Here is a 25,800-nt window from a genome sequence, read left to right on the forward strand (position 1 = left end):
GTAAACTTGCCAAGTGCGGTGTCTTGAAATGACGTTCTTAACAAAGGAGAGTCCAGGATTGGGGAATTGTTATTAGGCTGAGGGCTTCTCTATGAAGGGTAAATGGATGGTGTAAGCAGAGGAAAGATTTAAAAAAATTCTGACTTTGACTTTCTTCTAAGGTTGGCATATAATTTATTGAGGTATACCACAAAGCAGAGATTGGTATACTTTTACTGAAAGAACCAGGTAATAAATATTTTAGGCTTTATGGGCCATGTATGGTCTTTGTCCATATTTTTCTTTGTTTTTTTTTTTTACAACCCTTTAAAAATGTAAAAACTGGGTCACCTGAGTGTCTCAGTAGGTTAAGTGTTTGACTTTTGCTCAGGTCATGATCTCTCAGTTCGTGAGTTCGAGCCCTGCACTGTCATTGCAGAGCCTGCTTGGAATTCTCTCTCTCTCTCTCTCTCTCTCTCTCTCTCTCTCTCTGTCCCTCCTACCCCCTCTCTCAAAACAAATAAATAAAGTTTAAACAGATGTAAAAATTATTTTCTTGTGGGCCATAATAAGGCTATGGGCCATATTTGACCTGTAGAACATAAGACATTACTTAAAAAAAAATTTTTTTTAACATGTATTCATTTTTAAGAGATAGAGAGCATGAGTGGGGGAGGGCAGAGAGTGAGGGAGCCACAGAACCTGAAGCAGGTTCCAGGCTCTGAGCTGTCAGCACAGAGCCCAATGCTGGGCTTGAACCCACGAACTGTGAGATCATGAGCTGAGTTGAAGTCAGACGCTTAACCAACTGAGTCACCCAGGTGCCCCGACAGACACTACTTGAGAACATGTTTAGGTCTCCCATGCTGTCTCAATGAGGTGTTATGCAATGTCCTTTTCCTCTAGGATGCTGTGAAAGCATGGTTATCTTTTCTTGCATCATATTGAAAACCTGGAAAATGAACTAAAGAGGTTTTAATAAAGTTTTAGTATTAGAACTCCACTTCTTCCCTAATTATAAAGAGCAAATTTCTAAATAAGTACATGAATGGTATGTTTTATATGAATGGCTTGAAAACTGAAAGTAATGGCAACAGTTTATTTTTTATATTAAAGAATTATGGATTCACAGGCAGTTGTAAAAGAAATGTACAATGAGGGTCTGTGTACCTTTCACACAATGTCCCCAATGGTAACATCTTGCATAACTGTAGTACAATGTCAAAACTAGTCAGTCTCCACAGTTTATACTTATTTCACTGGTTTTATAAGTACGTGTGTGTGCGTGTGTGTATTGTTCTGTACAATTTTATCCCATATGTAGATTTGTAAAACTATCCCGGCAATCAAGACACAGAACTGCTCCATTAACACAAGCCTCCTGAAGCTGTTCTTTTCCAGCCATCCCCCCCATCCTCCCCCAACCCTAACTTCTGGTGACCACTCATCTGGTCTCCATCTTTATAATTTTATTTTGAGAATGTTCTATAAATGGAATCGTACAGTCTGTCACCTATTTGAATTGTCTTTTTCCACTCAGCATAATTCCCTTGAGATCCACCCAAGTTGGTGTGTAAATCAAAAGTTCCGTTTTATTGCTGCATAGTATTCTATTGTGTGGCTGTACCACAGTTAGTTTAACCATTTGCCTATTGAAGAACTTTTGTGTTGTTTCCAGTTTTTGCCTTTTACGAATAGTGCTGCTGTGACATTTGTGTACAACCCAGAAGTCCTTCATTTGGCAAGTGTGTAAACAAACTGTGACCATAAGTTTTTATTTCTTTAGGGCAGATGCCCAAGAATGCAGTTGCTGGTCCTATAGTAAGTGCATGTGTAGGTTTTTTTTTTTTTTTTAATGTTTATTTATTTTTGAGAGAGAGAGCACGAGCAGAGGAGGTGCAGGGAGAGAGGGAGTCACAGAATCCAAAGCAGGCTCCAGGCTCTGAGCTGTCAGCACAGAGCTGGACACACGGCTCGAACTCACGGACCGCAAGATCATGACCTGAGCGGAAGTTGGGCACTCAACCAACTGAGCCACCCAGGTGCCCCATATATAGTTTTTTTAAGGAACTGCCAAACTGTTTTCCAGAGTGGCTTTACCATTTTACATTCCTGCCAGCAGTGTTTGAGTGACTCAGTTTCTCTCCATCCTTGCCAGCATTTGGTGTTAGCCATTTTTTTTTAATGTTCATTTATTTTTGAGAGAGAGAGAGGGAGAGAGAGAGGGATGGAGTGTTGGAGTGAAATGGAGGAGAGCAGAGAGAGAGGGAGACACAGAATCTGAAGCAGCCTCCAGGCTCCAGGCTCCAAGCTGTCAGCCCAGAGCCCAATGCAGGGCTCAAACTCATGAACCACGAGATCATGACCTGAGCCGAAGTTGGACGCTTAACTGACTGAGCCACCCAGTTGCCTCTGTGTTAGCCATTAAATACAGTTTTTTAAAAAATCTCATTTTAGAGAGAGAGAGCATGAGCAGGAGAGAGAGGCTGAGGGGGGGAGAGAGAGAGAATCTTAAGCAGGCACATAACCAGTACAGAGTCCCACCTGGATCTTGATCCCATGACCCTGGGATCATGACCCGAGCTGAAAGCAAGAGTCAGACACTCAACTGGCTGAGCCACCCAGGCACCCCATATATGGTTAGCCATTTTGATAAGTGTGGAGGATTAGCCTGTTGTGTTTTTAATTTGCATTTCTTTAATGGCTGATGATGACATCTTATATACTAATTGCCTCTTTTGTGAAATGCCTGATTTAATTGGATTTATCTATTTATTTATTTATGTATTTATTTTTACTATTGAAAGTGTTTTATTGTAGATAGGTATGAATCCTTGGTCAGATACATGGTTTGTAAATATTTTCTTCCAATTTGTAGCTGTTTTTTCATTTTCTTCAAAGTGTTTTTCACATGGCAAACATTTTTAGTTGTGATAAAGTCCAGTTCATCAGTTTTTTCTTGTATTGTGCTCTCCACCTAACCCTAGATCCTGAAGATTTCAAGTCCATGATGCATTTTGAGTTATATTTTGTGTAATGTGTGAGGTTTAGATTGAGGTTCATTTTTTTGCCTGTAGATGTCTATCTAGTTGCTTGAAACCAGTTGTTGAAATGTCTGTCTGTCCCTCTTCTATTGAGCAGCTTCTGACACTTTGTTAAAAATCATTTGGGTATATTTGGATGAATCTATTTCTGGGTTCTCTGGTCTACTGTATTAATTTTGAATGAATAAACAAGGTCGACTTATGTTTAGGTTTGCCACATAGTAGTGAAGCTATCACGTATGTTGTCAGAGTCCAAGATTTAACAGTTGTGTGACTAAACTTAGAAAAACAGAGATTGAAAAAAAAAAAAAGAAAGAAAGAAAAACCGAGATTGTTTGTTATTCTTTTGGTAGAGTGTAGTTTATTTCCATTGCATATTAATTATGCTTCTAGGTAGCAAAATTTTTTTTTATGTTTATTTTTGAGAGACAGAATGAGCAGGGGAGGAGCAGAGAGAGAGGGAGACAAGAATCTGAAGCAGGCTCAAGGTTCTGAGCTGTTAGCACAGAGCCCAACATGGGGCTCAAATTCATGAACTGTGAGATCATGACCTGAGCTGAAGTTGTACACCTAATCAACTGAAGCACTCAGGCGCCCCTAGGTAGCAAAATTGAAAGCTTCTTTTTGTTAGCTCTTCTCATAAAAATTTGGTCAGAACAGACATTAAAATAAAATAAAATAAAGTAAAAACAAGAAAAAAACTTGAATGTACCAGTTACAAGTATATACTGAGAGAGAATCAAACTAGACTGAATTGAGCTCCAACTATGGGACTGGCCCTGGGGTCAATGCTTTCGTCTTGGTTAAGCCTCACAACAAGCCAGCAAGATTATTATCTTGATTACCTTCTTGAAACAGTTTTTCACCTGTCACCAAGTTAGCAGATTCTCCTGGTTCTCTTCCTTCCTTCCTGTCTCTTCACACCTGCTTGTTTCATCTAAGCTCCCTGCACTTTTAACATTGGCCTGCCTGAAACCTTAGTCCTTGGACTTAATTCTCCTCCTTACTTGCACTTACCCACCTAGGTCATTTGATCTAACATACGGCTTTAAATACCATCTATATGTTGACAACTCCCAAATTTATATCCCCCGACTCAGTTAATACCAGCAAGGTGTGAGTGATCCAGTTTCTTTGCCTCCTTGCTAGCATTTGGTATTATCACTATTTTTTATTTTAACCATTTTATAAAATACACACACACACACACACACACACACACATACTTATTTAAATGTAACTGCCTACTCAACATCTCTCTACTTAGATACTTAATGACATTTCAAACTTACTCTTGAGAGAGAGAGGTAGAGAGCAAGCATGGGCAGAGAAAGAGAGGGAGACAGAATCCCAAGCAGGCTTCATACTGTCAGCACAGAGCCTGTTGTGGGACTCGAACTAACCAACTGTGAGACTGTGACCTAAGCTGAAACCAAGAGGCAGATACATGACCGACTGACCCACCCATGCACCCCTCCCCCATGTCATTTAATAGCAGCCTATTCTTCTGGTGCTCAGGCCAAAAATTTTCAACTCTTCGAGGTTCCTGGGTGGCTCAGTCAGTTAAGCATCCAACTCTTGATTTCTGCTCAGGTCATGATCCATAGTTCCTGAGATAGAGCCCTGACTTGGGCTTCTCACTGGCAGTGCAGAGCCTGCTTGGAATTCTCTTCCTCTTTTCCCTCTCTCTCTCTCTCTCTCTCTTTCTCTGCCCTTCCCTCACTCTCAAAATAAATAAACTTAAAATTTTCAACTCTTCCTTTTTTCTCATACTCTACCTCCCCCATGTTGATGTATTTATTTATTTTAAACGTTTTTATTTATTTATTTTTGAGAAGCGGTGGGCCGGAGGGGGGCGGGTGCAGAAAGAGAGAGGGAGAGAGAGGATCCCAAGAGAGAGGATTTGTTCGGACAGAGCTCAACTCGGAGCTTGAACTCATGACCTGAGCTGAAATCAAAAGTCAGGTGCTTAACCCACTGAGCCACTTGGACGCCCCTCCACCCATTTAAACAGTGAGGAAATCTCATGAGATCTTCAGGATATGTACAGAATCTAATAATTTCTCTCTTGATCTCTGTCACCGCCCTGGTACCAGCCACCATCTCCATCTCCCTGAAGCAGTAGCCTCCTCGTTGGTCTTCCTCCTTCCACTCTTTCCCTCCTTCAGTCTATTAACCCAGCATCTAGAGTGATCCTTTTAGAATAAGTCAGATAGGTTATGTCTTCTGCTGAAAATCCTCTAGCAGTGAACCTTTTCTCTCTAAATAATGACAGAACTCACTACCATGTCTTATGTGGTCTGGTCTTTCGTCTTGTCTTTGACTTGATTCTCTACTTGTCTCCTCATTTGCTGCGTCCTGACCACATTCTCTTTGATATTCTTCAACGGAGCATGCTCTCGTGATAGGGCTTTGTTCCTGCTCTTCCCTCTCCCTGAATACTCTTCACCCAGATAATTCACATGGGGTGATCACTTACTTCTCTCAGGTCTTTGCTGAAATACTACTTTTTCGTTTAGGCCTCCTGGGCCACCATATTAAATTTTTAAATCAATTCCTCCCTCCAACATTTCAATATTCCTCCTATTCCTTTGCTGTTTTTTAAAAGCACTTACCACTGTTTAACTTACTGTGTTACATTTTGTCTATTGTCTATGAGTCCCCACTAGGATATTCTCTGTGGGGACAGGCTGTTGATAATCTTGCTCGTATCATCAAGAATAGGACTGGGCACATAGTGGATGCTCCATAAAATACTTGGTTAAGTGAATAAATGAATTCTGATGAGAAAGCTAAGAATCAGAGAAGTCCCCTTCCCATGCAGATAGTGGTAGAGTTGGGCCGTAGTTTCACAGTGGGACACTGCTAGTTTCTCAAACAAGTGATTTGAAAGAAGTAAAAAAAACATAGGTGTAGTTTCTGCTCTGAAGTAGCTCATAGTCCAATAAGGGAGTTTAGATCTGTACCTATAAAAGTAGAAACAATAGTACCAAACAGTAAATGGTGTGTGGAACAGTACAAATATTAATAGAATAGATTAATATACAATTAGTTTAGATTAATAATAGACTAATAATAGATTAATATAGAATTAATATAGAATTCTACAGAATAGAATTAATATAATAGGAATATTAGCAGTGTTAATAGTAGTTAGTAGTATAATAGAGGAAAAATATGTGTGGTAAAAGTCATTGGGTTCAGTGTGCCTCAAGGTCTGCTTTCCATTAATTTAGAATGGTTTAAAGTAAGCTTTTGGAAAATAGGAAGATTGTTTTCTGTAATCCTTTCCCAGGCCTTTGATTCCAAAAGGATTGTGTTAGAGGAGTTTTAAGTATTTTATGCAGTTCTTAAACACTTTTCAGTGGTGAATTAAATCTTTTATTATATCTGGCTGTGGACTCCATTGGATCATTTTCATTTCTTGTGATGGTTCAGTATAGCACAGGGTGTTTGTCAAGCAATGGCTGAGAAAACCTTTCCCCCTAGTGTTTTCACAAATCCTGCTGATTAGCTAGGTGGCGAGAAATGCCACCTGGTGGTTGTAGGACTCTCATTTTCCTCACGGTTGTCTGTGCTTTTCTCCTCTTTCTAGTTACAGTCACACTGGGACAGCTGATGCAGCTTCACACCATATGATTTCAATGAGTTTAAAAATAGCAAAGAAATCACTAAACCACTTGGCATAAAGATTCCCATGTGGAGAGAATGAGACAAAGTGAGTCTCAGAAAGAGCAACCAGGCAGAAAGCTATACACCAGTCTTAAAATTCTCTAAGATTCAAGGAGAAGGAACCGTGAGATCCGTGAGACTTGTTGATTCTTTCCATTCCTTCCTCCCCCAGCCTTTCCCAAAGATGGCATGCAGGCACTCAGTAATTACTTGGACTGAGTGAATGGCTGCATGAATGAAGCATGATATTATGCAGTACCAAGTGAGAATTAGCAACACGACCCAAATTTAGAAGCAGATGGAATAGTCATACTTCTCTGAATCTGTAGGTGCTATACCATTGAAGTCTAGGACTGAATCATTCCTAAATATATAGTCATAAGATTAACTTATATTTTTTGCCTGTTTTAACAAAACCTGGTACTTATTTCCAAAGAAGCCAAATTTTCCAACTTAAAGAGTAAGAGTTTTCATGAATTAAGAACTTGATATGACTAGGTGACACCATAGTTTATTGCCTAAATCAGTTTGCTTTGGAATGTTAGAGATTACAAGCTATTAATATTTATGCTGTGAAGACAGCATAAACCAGAGTGTCCCTGGAAACCAGGATGTGTGATCACCTGTCTCATAACCAGCCTGTGTGCTATTTCCAGGCTTCACTCTCATTTATAAATTTTAAACATCATAAGGTACCACAGACTTCTAAGAGAACAGATTCTATTCATTTCTGAAGTGGAAGGAAATAACTATTTTCTTTTAATTTAATATATTCCAGGGACACCTGGGTTGCTCAGTTGGTTGAGCGTCTGACTTTGGCTCGGATCATGATCTCACAGCTTAGGGGTTGGAGCCCCACATCGGGCTCTGTGCTGACAGCTCAGAGCCTGGAGCCTGCTTCGGATTCTGTGTCTCCTTCTCTGCTTCTCCCCTGCTCGTGCACTCGCTCTCTCTCTCTCTCTCTCAAAAATAAATATTAAAAAATTTTTAAAAATTAATATATTCCATTACTTCTATTTTCTAGTTGTGGAAGCAGCATTCTTAACTGTGACTGACTTTCTAGAGTACTTGAGGCAAAAGAGTGCATTTACGGTGATTTTTTATCATTAACGGGTCGCTGGCATAGGGCATTTCTAGTGGCAACATGGGAATTTTGAGTTAGAAGAGAGTCTAACATCGTGGAGCCCGGTACATATCATATTTTAGAGAAAAAAACCGAGGCCAAGAGAAGACCTCGCCGAAGTCAGTGGCAAATCTTGGATTAGCGCCTAGGGCTCTGGAGTTCTTGTCTAGAATTCTTTCCCATTATGCGATGACAGCATCAGTAATGGCTGAAACTTTTCGGGTGCTTACTGTGTACCATGCATTATGTGCAGCACATTACATGTCCTGTTGTCCTCTGGTCTTCACAGTGACTTTATGAAATTGCTGTTATTGTTGCCATTTTATAGATGAGGAAACCAAAGTTTAGAGAGTGAAATAAACAGCTCAAACTCTCACACCTCGTTAGTGACAAAAAAGACAGGATTTGAACTCGGGCAACTGACTACACCAGATATTTTTCACTACCATGCTGCTCTTTTGCCTGACTTTTCTATTAACTTCTTCAAGAGGTGTTCTGTTCATTGCTTAATTTCTTATTTTCAGAAATGCATTGCCTATTCACTCATACATTATACTGTTTAGAAAAACAGACCATACCCTCTTACTCTTTGTATCCTGAAAACATCTGTCTTTCTCTGCATATGTAGTTAAGCAACAAGTATTTTCTTAGTGCATTTATGAATTGTTTGAATAAAGCACTTAAATTGATGAAAGTGCTTTGTTGTTGTAAGGGTGAGAAGACATTCCTCGGGGCACCTGGGTGGCTCAGTCGATTAAGCATCAGACTTCAGCTCAGTTTGTGAGTTCAAGCCCCGTATTGGGCTCTGTGCTGATAGCTCAGAGCCTGGAGCCTGCTTCAGATTCTGTGTCTCCCTCTCTCTCTGCCCCTCACTCACTCACACTCTGTCTCTTTCTCTCAAAAAAAATAAACATTAAAAAAAAAAAGTGAGAATGTACATGTCCTAGGAGCTTCTAATGTTTGAACTTTCCATATATATGTATATATATTCTCTAAGCTTGGTTAGAGAAACTAAATTCTTTATAAATTGGCCTATTCATTTATAAGTTGTTATAGATGGCACTCTCTAACTTCAGAGAACAGTCTGATTATAAGCCAAAACTCAAGGAAGTTAATTTGGGGGGTTAATTTTTAAATAATTTAATTAAAAATTTTAAATTCAATTAAAACATTTAATGATATTTAACACATTTAGGGGCACCTGAGTGCTCAGTTGGTTAAACATCCAACTCTTGATATCAGCTCGGCCCCATAATCTTGCGGTTTGTGGGTTCGAGCCCCATGTTGGACTCTGTGCTGGCAGCATGGAGCCTGCTTGGGAGTCTCCCCCCTCCCCCCACCTCTGCTCGAGAGAGAGGTTGCTCTCAATCTCTCTTTCTCTCTCTCAAAATAAATAAATAAACATTAAAAAATAATACATTTAAATAATTTCATAGAATTTAAGGATAGAGAATGCAAAAATGCAAATAACTGGGTCACACTGGTTGTGGTCTCTTTTTTTTTTCCATTAAAAAATACTACTTCCAGACTTCATTTTTTTATATGAGCTTTGAGATAATTAAAAAAAAATTTTTATAATGCTTATTTATTTTTGAGAGAGAGAGTGCCAGCTGGGGAGAGGCAGAAAGAGAGAGACACAGAAACAGAATCAGGCTCCAGGCTCGGAGCTGTCAGTAGAGAGCCCAACGCAGGGCTTGAACCCACAAACCACAAGATCATGACCTGAGCCCTAGTTGAATGCTTTAACCACCTGAGCCACCCAGGTGCCCTGAAATAATTTTTAATTCAGTAAAGCTATATTGATTGTAAAAGTACTTTGTAGTGTTTAGTAAATTGTATCTTGTTTTCCAAATTCTATAATTGCTTTTTTACAAATTGCCCATAAACTTTCACTTACATGAGGATGATTGCTTAAACTGATTTGTGAGTTACATGCAGGGCATCTAAAGAGCTATTTTCTGAGGATATCATTTATTTTGTTTGTAAGAGACCACAAAAAGTATTTTTAGAAAGTTGTATTCTTGGATATAGAACAGCTTAATGATTTAGGAAGAACTTGAAGACTTACTCCATTTTTTTCTGAATATAAAATAATAGCATAATTAATTATAGCTCACTGTGATAATAGGGACAAAAAGATTGAATATAGTTTCATGGGAGGTATATTGTTATCCTACTTTAGAATTTCTGAAAGATTACATGTTCATGTTTTTCTTAGTACCTTGCATGTCTCCTGTTTTGGCTGCTAACCTTTTAAGTTAAGTCTTTTCTAGACTAAAAATAGAACATGAGTTGGTTGCTCAAGGAACCAATTAATAATAGATGTTTCATTTTATGTACTCCTCTTATGTATTGTATGCAATCATTAACTTAGTGAACTGGAGAGAGGTTATCCAGGTCATTAAGAGCTGTGTTTCTAGATCTGAGAAGCCATAAACCAATATATACAATATAGGAGACAAAAAAAAAAAAAAGACTTACTGCTTTGTATAGTTAGATTTTCAGTGAATGAAAGGTTTATGATTTGTGAATCACAGATTAATAAAAAATAAGGTATAACATATGACTTATATCAGCACTATTATAAATATAATAAATGTTTACAAAATAAATGAAGAGTTAGATAGCTAATAGGTAGATTGTATTGAAAAATCGTATGGATTTAGTGTTTTATTTAAGTGATTTATGATTTTTTTAAGATTTTTTTAATGTTTATTTTGAGAGAGTGAGTTCATGTATGCACACAAGTGAGGGAGGTGTGAGAGAGAGAGAGAGAAATGGTGGTGGGAGAGGGAGAGAGAGAAAGAGAGAGAGAATTCCAAGCAGGCTCCTAACTGTCAATGCAGAGCCTGATGCAGGGCTTGATCTCACAAATAGTGAGATCATGACCTGAGCCAATATCAAGAGACAGATACTTAACCAACTGAGCCACCTAGGTGCCCCAAATGATTTCTGATTTTTAAAAAGTAAATGTATTATGAAGGCTGAGAAACAAGTAAGTAGGAAGTTTTCTTTTTCTTCTTTGAAAAAGTAATATTAAAGTTATATTTTTAACATTGTTCCTCATATAATTGTTGTCCAGTCTCTTTGTAAGATGGTGGTAGAAATGTTAGGAAGTAATGAGTGCTCTCCTTTCTGACAAATCAGTTTTATTTCATTTAGGTTCCAATTGTTGCAGTCACTGCTACTGCAAGTTCTTCAATCCGGGAAGACATTATACATTGCTTAAAACTGAAGAATCCTCAGATTACCTGTACTGGTTTTGATCGACCAAACTTGTATTTGGAAGTTGGACGAAAATCAGGAAACATCCTTCAGGATCTAAAGCAATTTCTTGTCCAAAAGACAAGGTGAAGAATTCATGGTTGATAAATTTTGGTGAACTATTTCCTTCTTAAATTTTTGTTTTATTTATTTATTTTTTACTATTTTCTTCTAATTCATATTTAACATATTTCAAATTCTACTTAGCTTTGATTCAAGTCAAGTGTGATGTCATATTAACAAGACAGTGACTGAGTAAATAGCCTATTTCTGAAGTCAGAAACTAATTCATCTGGTATTTTTCTACTTAATTTTACTTGAACAGGATATATGCTCTTTTTTTTTTTAACTAAACTTTACACCCAATGTGGGGCTTGAACCAATGATCCTGAGATAATGAGTCACATGTTCTACTGACTGAACCAGCCAGACACACCGATACTCTTAATAATTGATAAGTAAACAACAAAAATAACTGAGTCTTTTATCTGAATTCTATCTAGTTTGCTAATTATCTAACTAATTGAGTATTAAGGAATTTTATTTATTTATTAAAAAAATTTTTTTAATGTTTATTAATTTTTGAGAGAGAGAGTGTGCAGGGGAGGGGCAGACACACACACACAGAATCTGAGCTGTCAGCACAGAGCCTGATTTGGGCCTTGAACCCACAAACCGTGAGATCATGACCTGAGCAGAAGTCGGACACTCAACCTACAGAGCCACCCAGGCACCATGAGTATTAGGGAATTTTAAAAGCCATCTTATTGATAAGTACTTTTGAGCCCTTACTATGTGCCAAGGACTCTCGTAGGTGCTTTATGTAAATGATGTAGTAATCCTTGTAACTGCTCAATAAGCTACATATTATTTTCATTTTACTGATGAAGAAACTGTCACTAGTACTTTGTCCTTTTTGTTTTGTTTGGAGGCATTTTATATATATGCTAAGAAGCTTTCCTTTGCCTTATTTCCCTGATCTGTCTCGTTGGTGAAAATCTTATAACTGTCATGTTATGAAATGTGTTAAGTCAGAATTCGTGAAAATAATGTTTGTCCTACCAACACAAAGATAAAACAAATCTAGGCAAATAGAGTTTAAAGAATGTCATTAGTTTCTTCCTTAAGGACTACTGGGGTCCTTTAGGATAAGTTTTAATGTAGGATTTGTTATTGGCTTGATTGTACTACATTTAGATTAAAACAAGAAAGTAATGGGGACGCCTGTCTTGCTCTGTCAGTAGAGCATGCAGTTCTTGATCTCAGGGTTGTGAGTTCGAGCCCCACATTAGGTGTAGAGATTTCTTAAAAATAAAATATTTTTAAAAATAAATAAAAGATAAAACAAGAGGGGTGCCTGGGTGGCTCAGTTGGTTAAGCATCCGACTCTTGATTTCAGCTCAGGTCAGGTCATGATCTCACAGGTTCATGAGATAGAGCCCCACGTTGGGCTCTGCACTGACAATGTGGAGCCTGCTTGGGATTTCCTCTCCCTCTCTCTCTACCTCTCCCTGGCTGTGTCTCTCAAAATAAATAAACATTAAAAAAAAGTAAAACAAGAAAGTAATGAATATATTCTGAGTACTCTGGCTGTGCTAGAGATCTCTCTGAAGTGAGTACTCATTGCACTTAACTTCTTTTGTACCCTAGAGGGAAAACATTCTCTTGAAGAAAGCTGCTTATTCTAGGCTAGAGTCTTTTAACAGTGGGATCATTATCTATTCTCCTAATCTTTGATCTCCTCTCCCATCCATATTTTTCTCAATCTCAGTGGCCTTCCCCTAATAACCTTCTTCTTTTGAAACTGTTTGCCTTTGTGTGTGTGTGTGTGTGTGTGTGTGTGTGTTTGTGTGTGTGTGACACTGTGACATTTTATCTTTTGGACTGTATTGTCCTTTTATGATATCTTATGTAAATGTTCTCTTACCATCTTCCATGTTAATTCTGCCAGTGAAGGTCCCTTAGCCCAGACTGTTATCAAACTCCCCCCCAACCCCAGGGTTCCTCCTTGCTTCTTCTATACACAATTTTCAGATTTGCCATCTGAAAGTATATCCCTGAGTCTTGGCATTTCTCTCTGGTGCCTCCCTCTTTCCTGAGACTAAAGGCCAGAATCCTTAGCCTGACATCCAAGACCATCCAAGATTTTTGTATTTAATATGACGCGGTTTTTCTGAGAGCAAAGCAAAAAAGATTTTTGCATCCCATTTTCAATCCTTCAAGAACAGTATGGTAGCAGCCAACCACTGAGAGTCAGAATGCTTTCTGTAGATCATAGGCAAAGAGAAATTTTTCCCTTAATGAGCAATAATTAGATGGAGGGTAATTAAGACTTCAGAGTGTTGCCTTTTATTTCCATTTTATTCCCTTTATTTAATTCTACCATTTTTTTCTAGTCATTGAGCTAACATGTTTGTTAAATCCTGACTTTGTTTTCTATAATCACGATACATTGAAATTGGGTAGACAAGCCTCTCATCTATGTAATTTAGTGATTAGATGAAGATAGATTTTTTTTCCCCTCCCAGAAATTGTTGTGAGGAAATAACAATGTTTAGTAAACCACTTGGTGAAGTAATAAACCCCCCCCCTTTTTTTTGAAAGAGAGATGAGGGGGAAAGAGAAAAAGAGCGCAAGTGGGGGAGGGTCAGTGGGAGAGGGAAAGAGAGAATCTTAAGCAGGCTGCATGCCCACTCCCAAAGCGGGACTCTAGATCTCACAACTGTGAGTACGTGACCCGAGCCAAAATAAAGAGTCAGAGGCATTGCTAACTGAGCCACTCAGGCACCTCAGTAATGAATCCTTTTGTAATAGAGATTTTTACACCTTTGATTCTTCTGCTCTATAAGTTCAAATTTTTGTGTATTTTTTACCTTTTTTTTAGTGTAGAAAGTGATACACAGTCTTAATATCGATGTGAACACTACAGATGCGCATAAATTCCAGAGTACTTAGATCTTCCCATCTGATTCCTCACGTATCATCACTGTTGACGTCTGGGCACTTTATATATATACCCTTTATATATACCCTTCTGTTCTCTGTGCCGTGCAGATGTGTACTGCCAGCTTTTGTTGTTAGCTTTGTGCAGAAATAGGTACACAGTATATCCATTTTTTAGGCAATGTTCTCCTTTGATTTAAAGTGTCTTTCCTAAGATACATGTTAAAATCTGCAATTATTACAGATACATCTCTTTCTCCCTTTATTTAGTTCTGTCGATTTTTGTTTCATGTGTGTTTAAGCACTGTTAATCGGTACATACACATTTAGGATTTTCATATCTTCAATAAATTGAAATGTTAAAGCTTTTTTCTTTTTCTTTTTTTTTTTTTTTTTTGCGTTTATTTTCGAGACAGAGAGAGACAGAGCGCAGGTGGGGAAGGGGCAGAGAGAGAGGGAGACCCAGAATCTGAAGCAGGCTCCAGGCTCCGAGCTGTCAGCACAGAGCCTGACGCGGGACTTGAACCCATGAACTGTGAGATCATGACCGAAGCCATGATCATGACTGAGCCACCCAGGCTCCTCAATAAGTTGAAACTTCTATCATTCTTAGTAAAAAAGTGTCTTTGCTATCTTTCTGCATAATGTGAGGGCACATTAAACAAGGAGGGCACTTGTTGGGATGAGCACTGGGTGTTACATGTAGGCACAGAATCACTGGATTCTACTCCTGAAATCATTATGGGACTGTATGTTAATTAACTTAGATGTAAATTTTTAAAAAACTAATAAATTTTAAAAAAGGAAAAAAAGTTGGGGCCCTAATGTGTAGGATATTTCAATATTCACATTTTGTTGAAGAAATTTTTCTTCTTTGAGAAATGTGTGGGTTTTTAAAAAGTGTTTGTTTGTTTATTTTTGAGAGAGAAAGCATGTGTGAATGAGCAGGGGAGGGGCAGAGAGAAAGAAGAATCCCAAGCAGAGAGTGGGAGAGAGAATGCCAAGCAGACTCTGTACTGTCAGTGCAGAACCTGATGTGGGGCTCGAGCCCATGAGCCCTGAGATCATGACCTGGGTCAAAATCAAGAGTCACACACTTAAATGACTGAGCCACCAGGTGTCCCATACTTAAGTTATTCGCTGTGAAGTTTTGTTACAGAAGCCCATTTGGTCGCTATCAAAAATTGCTTTGAGTAGATTATTCAGTAAAACTCTTGGAGTCAAATAACTACCTATTTTTTCTTCTCTGTTTAAGTATGCAGTGACTTTTGCCATAGTCCTTCTTAAAGGATTTAGATCCACACGATCTTTTATTGTTTGCTTAGTTAATTTCATAGTACGAATGTACATAATGATGATGAACATTAGGTGATGTTTTCACAATTATAGTTCTGCTGTGAATATTTGTGTCTATGTGTCTTTTGGTAAATGTGTAAATGTATTTGTAAAATAGATTCCTGAAGTTGAAATTGTATCAAAATGTGTATGCATTAAAAAATAAATAAGACAGGCACTTGGGTGGCGCAGTTGGTTAAACATCTTTTGGTTTCAGTTCAGGTAGTGATCTCACAGTTTTGGGAGTTCAAGCACCACATCCGGTTCTGTGCTGGCAGTGCGGAACCTGCTTGGGATTCTCTCTCCCTCTATCTCTGCCCCTCCCCTGCTGGTGCTGTCTCTGTCTCTCTCAAAATAAATAAATAAACCAGTTTTTCCTAAATACAAAATAGCACATTCTTTTTCTTAAGTCAGCATAAATGAATGTATTTATGTAAATGACTGTATGGAGAAATCAAACCTTTTCATTTTTAATAAACAAGCACAGGTTTCAGGGCACTCGGGTAGCTCAGTTGGTTAAGCGTCTGACTCTTGATTTCGGTTCAGATCATGATCTCACTGTTCATGGGTTCAAGCCCGCATGGGGCTCTATGCTGACGGTGCAGAGGCTGCTTGAGATTCTCTGTCTCCCCTCTCTCTATGCCTCCCCCTGCAAAAAAGAAATAAATAAAAAAAACCTTTAAAAAAAAAAACAGCACGGGTTTCTAAAACAGACTTTTGAACAGATGTTTTCTATAATAGTTACAGTCTCAAGATTACTAGTAAATACTTCTTTGAACTATAAAAATGATCTTTAATGTTATAAGAAGTTACTGCTTTTTTAGTAAAATACATAGAAACTCATTTTTTTGATCATGAGAGAATAGGAATAATGTGATATAAATTGTATCCATTCTCCTATGTAAATAGTCACTTATCTTTCTCCTATAAATGAAGACTAATTTTTCACCTAGTGCTTTTGCATTTCTAAAAGTATGAAAATTGCATTTCAGTAGTTTGTAAGCTTTTATCAAGGCTTTTACTTAAATAAGTAAACTTGTCTCTTGTTTAAACAAAAAAATGAGTCAAAAGTGTTTGGGATTTAGTATAATTTATTTCCACATTTGACTTTCCACATTTTTATGGAGTTAAATATATCCTTTTTTCTATATGATTTCTCTTTTTTAGTGTTTTACTAAAAAAATTAATTAAAAATTTAAAAATTAAATTAAAATTGAATTAAATTAAAATTTTAAAAAGAAAGGGGAAATTCAATAAGGCAAAACTCAAACTGGTTTTGGAAACTCAAACTGAAGCCTGTATATTTATGTTTGTTCTCTTGGTTTTGTTTTTTTGTTTTGTTTTAGTTCCACCTGGGAATTTGAAGGTCCAACTATCATCTATTGTCCTTCCAGAAAAATGACAGAAGAAGTTACAGCTGAACTTAGGAAGGTGAAGTTAGCCTGTGGAACATACCATGCAGGCATGTGTGTTACTGCAAGGAGAGAGGTTCATCACAGGTTCATGAGAGATGAAATTCAGGTGTGAAGATCCATCATCATTACTCTCTATTCTTCCATGGATACAGATATTTGTCTAATATTTGCCATATCTTTATGGAATACTTTGTGTTGAGTTTAAAGAAGTCTCTCTCATAAAGGGAATTAATGTATAATGTGTAAGATAGATATATGAACAAACTACTGCAGACTAGTCTTAATAGGAGCCTGCACATAGAGATTAGGTGCACAGAGGAGGGAACGCTAGCTGTTAAGGTAGCTTGTACTGTGGAGATGGTCCATCCAGGAAGAAGCTATTTGAGTGGAGAGTGCATAGAAGTTTGTTGTATGCTAGGCCAGTAGGTGATGAGGGAAAGGGCATTGGTTATGGAATTCCAGGAAAAGGGACTAGCATGTGCAAAGGCACTGTGGTATGAGAGGGCCTGCTGGGTTCAGGAAATTGGGAGTATGAAATGGTTAGAGAGAAAGGGAGTGTGGAGTAGGAATGGTACAAGGTATAGGTGAAAAGGCAGGGAGGAACTGTTAGAAGGTCACAGGAAAACAGTTTAAGGGGTGGTTGGCCAGGTTATGGGTGGCCTTAAAACCTGCAGAGAGGCAGGCTGGGATTGATGTGATGTGCCTGTAGTTTTTCTAGACTACTTTAGCCTTAGAGTTTTTTATTTAACTTTTCATTTAAATTTTAATTCATTTTTTAATAGTTAAAACAAATTAAAGTAGAATAATTCTTGTTGAAGTTGATGTGAGGGAGAAAGTGTTCCAAGAGTCTTCCAGTTTCCCAGGACAGTCCATGTGGCAGAGCTCCGCAAAATAGAGTTTGAAAGCCATCATGAAGACGACTCTGTGTTTTTGAGCAAGATAATACTATTCTAGAAATATTGGATTAGCAACCCTAAGCAGGATTGATTTGAAGGAGAAAAACAAGAAAGTTAAATGGGTATCAGTGACCTTACTGTAAAGTGCTCCAACTGAGCTTCCTGTAGCGATCGGAATCCTAGTTTAATGGGTGTTTTGCAGAATATTTAGGAAGATTTAGATACAAACCACGTTGGTAGGTTTAAATCAACAGCTTCACGCCATCAACATCATACCCAAGGTCTGTCACTGTAAGCCTGTGGACTAGCTCCCCTCTCAAGAGAGGAACTTAACTTCTTTGCATTTTCGGCTCAGTTGGTCTTGCATTTCCCCTCTGCCTAGCTCTGTAGGTGTTGTTCAGACAACCTACCTCAAGTATGGTTCATATGTACTGTCTGTGAAGCTCACTGTGCGTTGTCATGCTGTAACACATTCCTGCCCTAAAAGCACCTATTCTCTTTCTTCCTCTTCTTTCCAAAGGTAGTAACAGCTATCACAACTGCTTAGAGTTCCCTAAAATCTTACATGTGTATACTTTTATTCTATTATCTCAGGAATTTGAAAGTTACCAGATAAAATTTATTGGCTGCTGCTTACTGAATCTTAACAATTGATGTTTGAGCTATTAACTAATCAATGATTTCTTTCATCTTGTTTTATTATTAGTCATTTAGGTAGAAACATCTTCTACAGATATGAGAGATTGCAAACTTTATCTGTTAGGTTGCGATGGGAAACTTTATTGGATGCATCTGATTTCCAGTGAAACCTGTGTTCACTGAAACATTAATACTTTGAAATATGGCTTTAAAAACCTCACAGTGATCACTAATTATACTTAATATCTAGAAAGGTCTATGTATGTATGTGCCACTATATATTCCCTCTCTATGGCAGGATGTCAAAAAGTTTTATCCACATTATGAAAATTAATAAATTAATATTGATGGTGTCACCCTAGGCTGACATCAGGAGTTCTGCTGTATATGACAACTATTTAATAAATAATTCAGAAGCTTCACATTTGCATTGAGAGTTCTCAAACACCTTCTCAAGATGATGAAAATACATTTCCTCATCTATATAGAATAGTCTGATGCTCTTAGAATTGATTACCTTCCATTGAATATTCATTGAGTGCCTACTGAATGCATACATGTACAGAATTCTGGATGTTCATTCTCCTCTCTTTCTGAAGTTGATTTATACTTTGGTGTGGACCTAAAAGTACAGCTGACCACCCAGCTCACTACCTTAGCTCTTAATGCCTTAGATTGATTGATGCTTAGAATCTTAGTATTTTCTATTTTATAATTTTAGAGAAATGTTTTTCTTTCCCATTATTCTTAACCATATCTAACCTTATTCAGATGTAGATTTGCATTTTTAGTTTGTGACCATTCGTTCTTACTCTTAGTCCTGATTTTTAGTTTCAGGTCCTTTCATATTTTATTTGCCTTTTCAAGGTGACTTGAATTCCTTTTCTTTCTGGGATGAGGTTGTGAATAAATTATTTGATAAAATATCTATATTTTCACCTGAGCATTTATGATATTTTGAAAATCATGCCTGTAGAATAGGGTGATCTCATCTGAAAAGAGTATCATAAAGGGGCACCTGTCTGGCTCAGTAGGTAGAGTATGTGGTTCTTTTTTTTTTTTAAGTTTTAGTTATTTATTTTGAGAAAAAGAGAGAGAGCATGAGCAGGGGGAGGGCAGAGAGGGAGAGAGAGAGAACCTCAAGCAACCTCTGCATTGTTGGTTTGGAGCCTGACAGAGGGCTAGAACCCACAAACCGTGAGATCATGACCTGAGCCGAAATCAAGAGTTGGACACTTAACCGATTGAACCACCCAGGTACGTGGAACATGTGGTTCTTGATCTCAGGGTTGTGGACTTGAGCTCTAAGTTGAGTATAGAAATTAGTTAAAGATAAAATCTTAATAACAAAACAGTATCATATGATGAAAATTAGATCTTCAGAGTTCTCACTGCACACACATACACACACAAACACACACACACACGCAAATAGTAACTATGCGAGGTAATGGATGTTGTAAGTAATTTTATTGTGATAATCATTTTACAGTGTATATGTATATAAAATTATCACATTATGCATCTTACATAATGGTATATATCAATTATATCCCAATAAAGCTGAAAAAATTTGACTCAGAAATACAGTTTAAAAAACCCTTAAAATTATGTTGCTTATTTACTCTCAAATATAACAAAATAGCCCAGTCTTTTCACTCAAAGCTCGCTCTTTGTTTCTTTCTTTCTTTCTTTCTTTCTTTCTTTCTTTCTTTCTTTCTTTCTTTCTTTCTTTCAGATTTTATTTTTATTATCTCTATACCCAACATGGGGGCTTGAACTCACAACCTTGAGATAAAGAGTCTCATGCTCCACTGACTGAGCCCACCAGGCACCCCTCAAAGCTTTTTCTTTTTTAAAAAAATTTTTTTAACGTTTTATTTATTTTTGAGACAGAGACAGAGCATGAACGGGGGAGGGGCAGAGAGAGAGGGAGACACAGAATCGGAAGCAGGCTCCAGGCTCTGAGCCATCAGCCCAGAGCCTGACGCGGGGCTCGAACTCACGGACCGCGAGATCGTGACCTGAGCTGAAGTCGGCCGCTTAACCGACTGAGCCACCCAGGTGCCCCTCAAAGCTTTTTCTTAATAAATCTCTATTCCTATCTTTTTCTTTAATCTTTCTTATACTTCCTTTTATCTGTTTCTTTCTCCTTTCCTTCCTTCCGTCCCTCCTTCTTCCCTTTCTTCCCTCCTTCCTCCCTCCCTCCCTCCCTTCTTTCTTTCTTTCTTTCTTTCTTTCTTTCTTTCTTTCTTTCTTTCTTTCTTTCTTTCCTTCCTTCCTTCCTTCCTTCCTTCCTTCCACTCTTGGTCCATCTTAATACATTTTTTTTTTTTTAAATAGCACTTTATGTTGGTTACACACATAGTTTAAAGAACCAGCTGGTTCTATAGTGCTAACAATGAGAACAGTAGGCTCTCACTCTCCTTCCTTCCCTACTTCTGTTACCTATTCTTGTCTCTTTTAGTTTAATCTTTTGGTGTTTACCCCTAGATCTTGCAATGATTGCTTTTACTGTTACTACTTAGTTTTTTATTTATTAGATTTAGGCATTGCCACTGACTTCCTATTATGAGGAATGAAAGTTTAGCTTCCTTTCACACCCCTTCCTGCCCTTCTCCTCACTCCATTTATGTATTTCTAACCCACTTTCCTCCCAACATTAACAATTTGGTTAGATCAGTATATATATGTATATATGTTTAAATGTTATATATTTACGTAATTATTTCTCTGCAAATGCTTTTATTTCTAAGCCATGTAGTATATAGTTACTTTTCTTGTACATCTTCTTTTGTTGCTAATACTTTCAAATTTTTTGGTTATTTTTGTGTTCTCACTAATTCTTCCCTAGAATTTCCCCCAATCATGTAAATCTTATTTCAGTATGCTTATACATATTAGATATCTACTAATTTTATCTTTTTAAAGATGCAAAGATAAATTCATGTTTCATTTTACCATCTTTAATGAGAAGTTTTCCTTCCATCTATAATAATGCTAAAAATATTAAGATAATGTGTAATCAGGTAAGGACTCTTGAAACGTCATAATAACAAAGACTCTTAATATAATAAGTGCTTTAAGAGTCTGTTGTGTGTCTTGTACTCATAGGTGTTCAGAGAGACCACTTTATTTGCTACTTAAGTGAGGAATTAGAAATCCTGTTTTATGGTTGCCAGTCCCTGATTTGTAAATTGTGCAGATGATCTTTTAACCTGTGATTGTTTGAAATTATATGAAGTTCAGTTCCATGCCAGGGACTTTAGTTAATGAACTAATTAATTACTTTTACCACAAGGTAAAGATGTAAGGCTTTGGTTCTGCTACATATTTGTCAAACTACATTATTGTTTATTCCTAGTGTGTCGTGGCTACCGTAGCTTTTGGCATGGGCATTAATAAAGCTGACATTCGCAAGGTCATTCATTATGGTGCTCCTAAGGAAATGGAATCCTATTACCAGGAGATTGGGAGAGCTGGCCGTGATGGACTTCAGAGTTCTTGTCATGTACTCTGGGCTCCAGTAGACATTCAGTCAAATAGGTAAAAACATTTCTTGCTTTCACTTTTGCGGATTTCTTTCTTTCCACATAAGCTTTGAAAGTATTTGTAGCAGCATCCAGACTTTCAAGTAATGTGTTAGGTGCATTTGAAACCAAACCCAGACAAGACATCTCAAGAACATTCGTGGTAAGTGTTGCCACCCAGAGGAGATGACCTGATGTCAGCTCTACCTCATTTAGTGTGAGGAATTAACTAAATGGGGACTATACTGGGAATGGAACATAGATCGTATGGGTGCTTTCCTAATCGTGAATGGACAAACTATTTTCTGTCTCCCCAGGTCCTCTCAAGTTTGATATGTGTTCAGCCATAGTTTCTTCAGATACCGTTTATTTTGTTATTGGTTCTTTCTTCCCATGCTACAGTGGTACTTATTCCAAGAGACTTTTTACCAATTCCTGTTTGTCTCTCCTTACCATCTGTTTCTTTTGTTCTATGAAAGCATGCCAGCTCTCATTGACTGTGTGTGAATAATCACGTTGCACTGTACCCATTCATTGTACTGATTGACTACCATGAAAAAAATGAAAGAGTTCAGTGTTTAAATGTAAGAAAACTTAAACACAAAGCAAATCTTCGTTGGCATGTAAATTCTATGAGATTTATATAGGAAAGGAAAACTTAATCTTGCAAAAATTTTAGGGGCAGCAGTTAGCAACTGATTCCCTCTTCCAGAGGGGCGATAAAACCTCAGGAAAAAAACTTATATATGGTAACTGATGGGGCTGTTAAGATGAGGTATTTTCAAAATGCACCTCCATGTAGCTGAATAAATTGAGCTCTTGAATGGACATATTAGCTCATGTTATTAAAATGATAAGAGTGCCTATCCAATCCTGTTTTTATTTCATTCATCATTCAGCAGTGCTCTGTTTTGAGTGCCCACTATGTTCTAAGCATTATGCTCTGTGCTGGGGATACAGTGATAAATAAATGAAAACAGATATGGTTCCTGTTTTCATGGGGCTTGGAGTATAATGGAAATGGAAGATCTTAATCGCAGAATCACACAAGTATGAATACATAGGGTTCATTTTCTGTTCTGCATTTGTGTTTGAAAATTCCAATAGTGGAAAGATTATTTATTTATTTATTTATTTATTTATTTAAAAAATTTTTTTAATGTTTATTTTTGAGAGAGAGACAGAGAGACAGAACTGAGCAGGGAGGGGGCAGAGAAAGGGAGACAGAATCTGAAGCAGGTTCCAGGCTCTAAGCTGTCAGCACAGAGCCTGACGTGGGGCTCAAAATCACGATCTGTGAGATCATGACCTGAGTGAAGTCAGTCGCCCAACTGACTGAGCCACCCAGGCTCCCTGAAAGATTTTTTAAAAGAGATCATGCAAATCCGTGTAAGATTGCAGCTGTGTTAAGTACAGGGAAGGAAAGTTACATTGAGTAGTGTATAATAGGGTGTGTATTTACCAAAAAGGTCAGGTAAGACTTCTTTCAAGAGGTGGTAGGGTAAGTTGATCTGAAAGAAGAATAGAGATTCATTAGGTAAACATGTTTGATATAAATTTTAAGCTTATCATTTTAAGAGTAGTGGTAGCTTTTGTTTCTTAACACAGTCAATAAAACCATCCCCTCAAACAGAACATTACTGTTTTTCTCTTGACTGTTGTCTATGTAAACCTTTTTATAAACTAAAATAATCGGTATAGAGTATAGCTCTGCATGATACTATTAAATTTGGGATTGTATCAAGCGTATGCTGATTCCTGCCAATTCTGATTTATTTGTACATTGTGATAAAAGGTGCTGAATGCTTAACAGCCCAAGTTTTATATTATGACTTTACAGGTTCATTAGTAGATATAGTTCCTGTTTATCTGAGTCTCAAAAGATATATTAAATGGTTATCTCATTAAGATTTCACAGGAAGTAACAGTGATTACTAATCAAATAACGGTGCCAGAAAACCCATGCTTGAATCTTGAGTGTAGACAGGTTGTTCTTTGCAGCCATCCTATGGGAAATAAAACTATAGGATTTAGGACAGATCTGTGTCATCCTTGTGACAAACCTCTTCTTTAGAAAACGCAAAGTTTGAGAATAAATAGAGTTGCTGGTTCTCACTGAAAAGGTTACTGTAATTTATAAAGTTTAATCTCAATTTAATAGATCTTCCAACTGGTTCCATCTGATTTCTATTTACGGTATTGCTTTTAGAATCTTTCTCTTTTTTCAACTTATTTTTATTATGTGGAATATTGTGCTTTATTTTAATAGTCTTATAAGAAGAATAACTATTAACTGAATTTGCTTATAGACGGTTATAATTTCATGTTTGTAGATTTGTTACTGACACTGATGACAAAAAGTAGGTAAATGTAGGTCGTTTAAACCAAATATAAGGGAGTCTATAGTACTTAAAAGTGTAGGCATTGTTTTCTTTGTTCTTTCTGAGGAGAAGGAAGTGAGAAACAAAGCAAAAAAGGAGCTACAGTTGATCCTTGAACAACTTGAGGGTTAGGGCTGCCCATTCCCCAGGCAGTTGAAAATCTGCATATAACTTTGACTCTCCCAGTAGCCTACTTGTTAACTGGAAGTGTTAGGGATAACATAAACAGTTGATTAGCACTTATTTTGTGTGTTAAATCTATTATATACTATAGTCTTACCATAAATAATCTAAAGAAAATAAAATGTATTTTTAAAAATCATAAGAGAAAATACATTTACAGTACCATACTGTATTTATAAAAAAAAGTTCACATGTAAGTGGACCCATGCAGTTTAAACTCAGGTTGTTCAATGGTCACCTGTAATTTTTAGCCCATGAGCTAGGAAGAATGAGATTAGTAAGAACTAGAGTTAATAGAAGAGACTTTTAGGTAAATTATGTGGGAAGTCATGGTGGTTGGTGGTGTTAAATCATAAAAATGTTTTTGAATAAGAAATCATTTGGGTGTTCAAACTTTCCAGAACTCACTTAACTGGATTCCCTGTTCGTGTAATCTTTGAGAATTGTGCAGAGGTGTTTTTATCTGTCAGAAGGTTGAATAGTCATAATATTAGTGAGGTCTGTTTTGATGAGGATCAGGATTATGAATTAGATCTTATATGTAAATATTTTCTTTTGATATATCTGAAATGTATTCAATTCAGACTTCTGTTTATTATGATGATGATGATGATGATGATGAGACTTATGTTTATTCTTGAAAGAATTCTTGGAAAGACATGCCAAGGGAGATTGTCATCTTCTGATATCTGATATTCATGGGGTTTCTTCAAAGAAGACTAGAATTAACAGAGTCAGGATGAGTCACAGCAGCATTAACTTTTTAAAAACAAAGATGTCTTGGGGCCCTTGGGTGGCTCAGTAGGTTGAAGTCCAACTTCAGCTTAGGTCATGATCTCAGTTTGTGAGTTTGAGCCCTGCATCGGGCTCTCAGTGGAGCCCGCTTGTCCCCCCCTCTCTCTCTGCACCTCCCCCACTCCCTATCTCTCTCAAAAATAAATAAACATTAAAAAAAATATGTCTTTAGCATTTCTTTTTTTTTCTAACTTGTTTTATTTTTTATTTTTTAAAATTTACATCCAAATTAGTTAGCATATAGTGCAACAAATGATTTCAGGAGTAGATTCTTTAGTGCCCCTTACCCATTTAGCCCATCCCCCCTCCCATAACCCCTCCCGTAACCCTCAGTTTGTTCTCCATATTTATGAGTCTCTTCTGTTTTGTCCCCCTCCCTGTTTTTATATTATTTTTGTTTCCCTTCCCTTATGTTCATCTGTTTTGCCTCTTAAAGTCCGCATATGAGTGAAGTCATATGATTTTTGTCTTTCTCTGACTGACTAATTTCACGTAGCATAATACCCTCCAGTTCCATCCATGTAGTTGCAGATGGCAAGATTTCATTCTTTTTGATTGCTGAGTCATACTCCATTGTATATATACACTACATCTTGTTTAT

At 37.3% G+C, this 25,800-nt stretch overlaps 1 protein-coding gene across 5 annotated transcripts in view; it reads left to right on the forward strand.

The window, feature by feature from the left end:
* The window catches only part of WRN (WRN RecQ like helicase), a 152,970-nt gene that overhangs the window by 78,252 nt on the left and 48,918 nt on the right, over positions 1–25,800 (forward strand). For all 5 annotated transcript variants that reach the window (XM_019466845.2, XM_019466847.2, XM_019466846.2 and 2 more), the window contains 3 exons: positions 10,981–11,168; positions 16,707–16,881; positions 21,675–21,856. In XM_019466845.2, coding sequence (XP_019322390.2) covers positions 10,981–11,168; positions 16,707–16,881; positions 21,675–21,856 — 545 coding nt within the window. The remainder of the gene's footprint in view (positions 1–10,980; positions 11,169–16,706; positions 16,882–21,674; positions 21,857–25,800) is intronic.

This window comes from Panthera pardus, unplaced genomic scaffold, assembly GCF_024362965.1.
Source record: "Panthera pardus isolate Hobbes unplaced genomic scaffold, ASM2436296v1 HiC_scaffold_13, whole genome shotgun sequence".
NCBI lineage: Eukaryota > Metazoa > Chordata > Mammalia > Carnivora > Felidae > Panthera > Panthera pardus.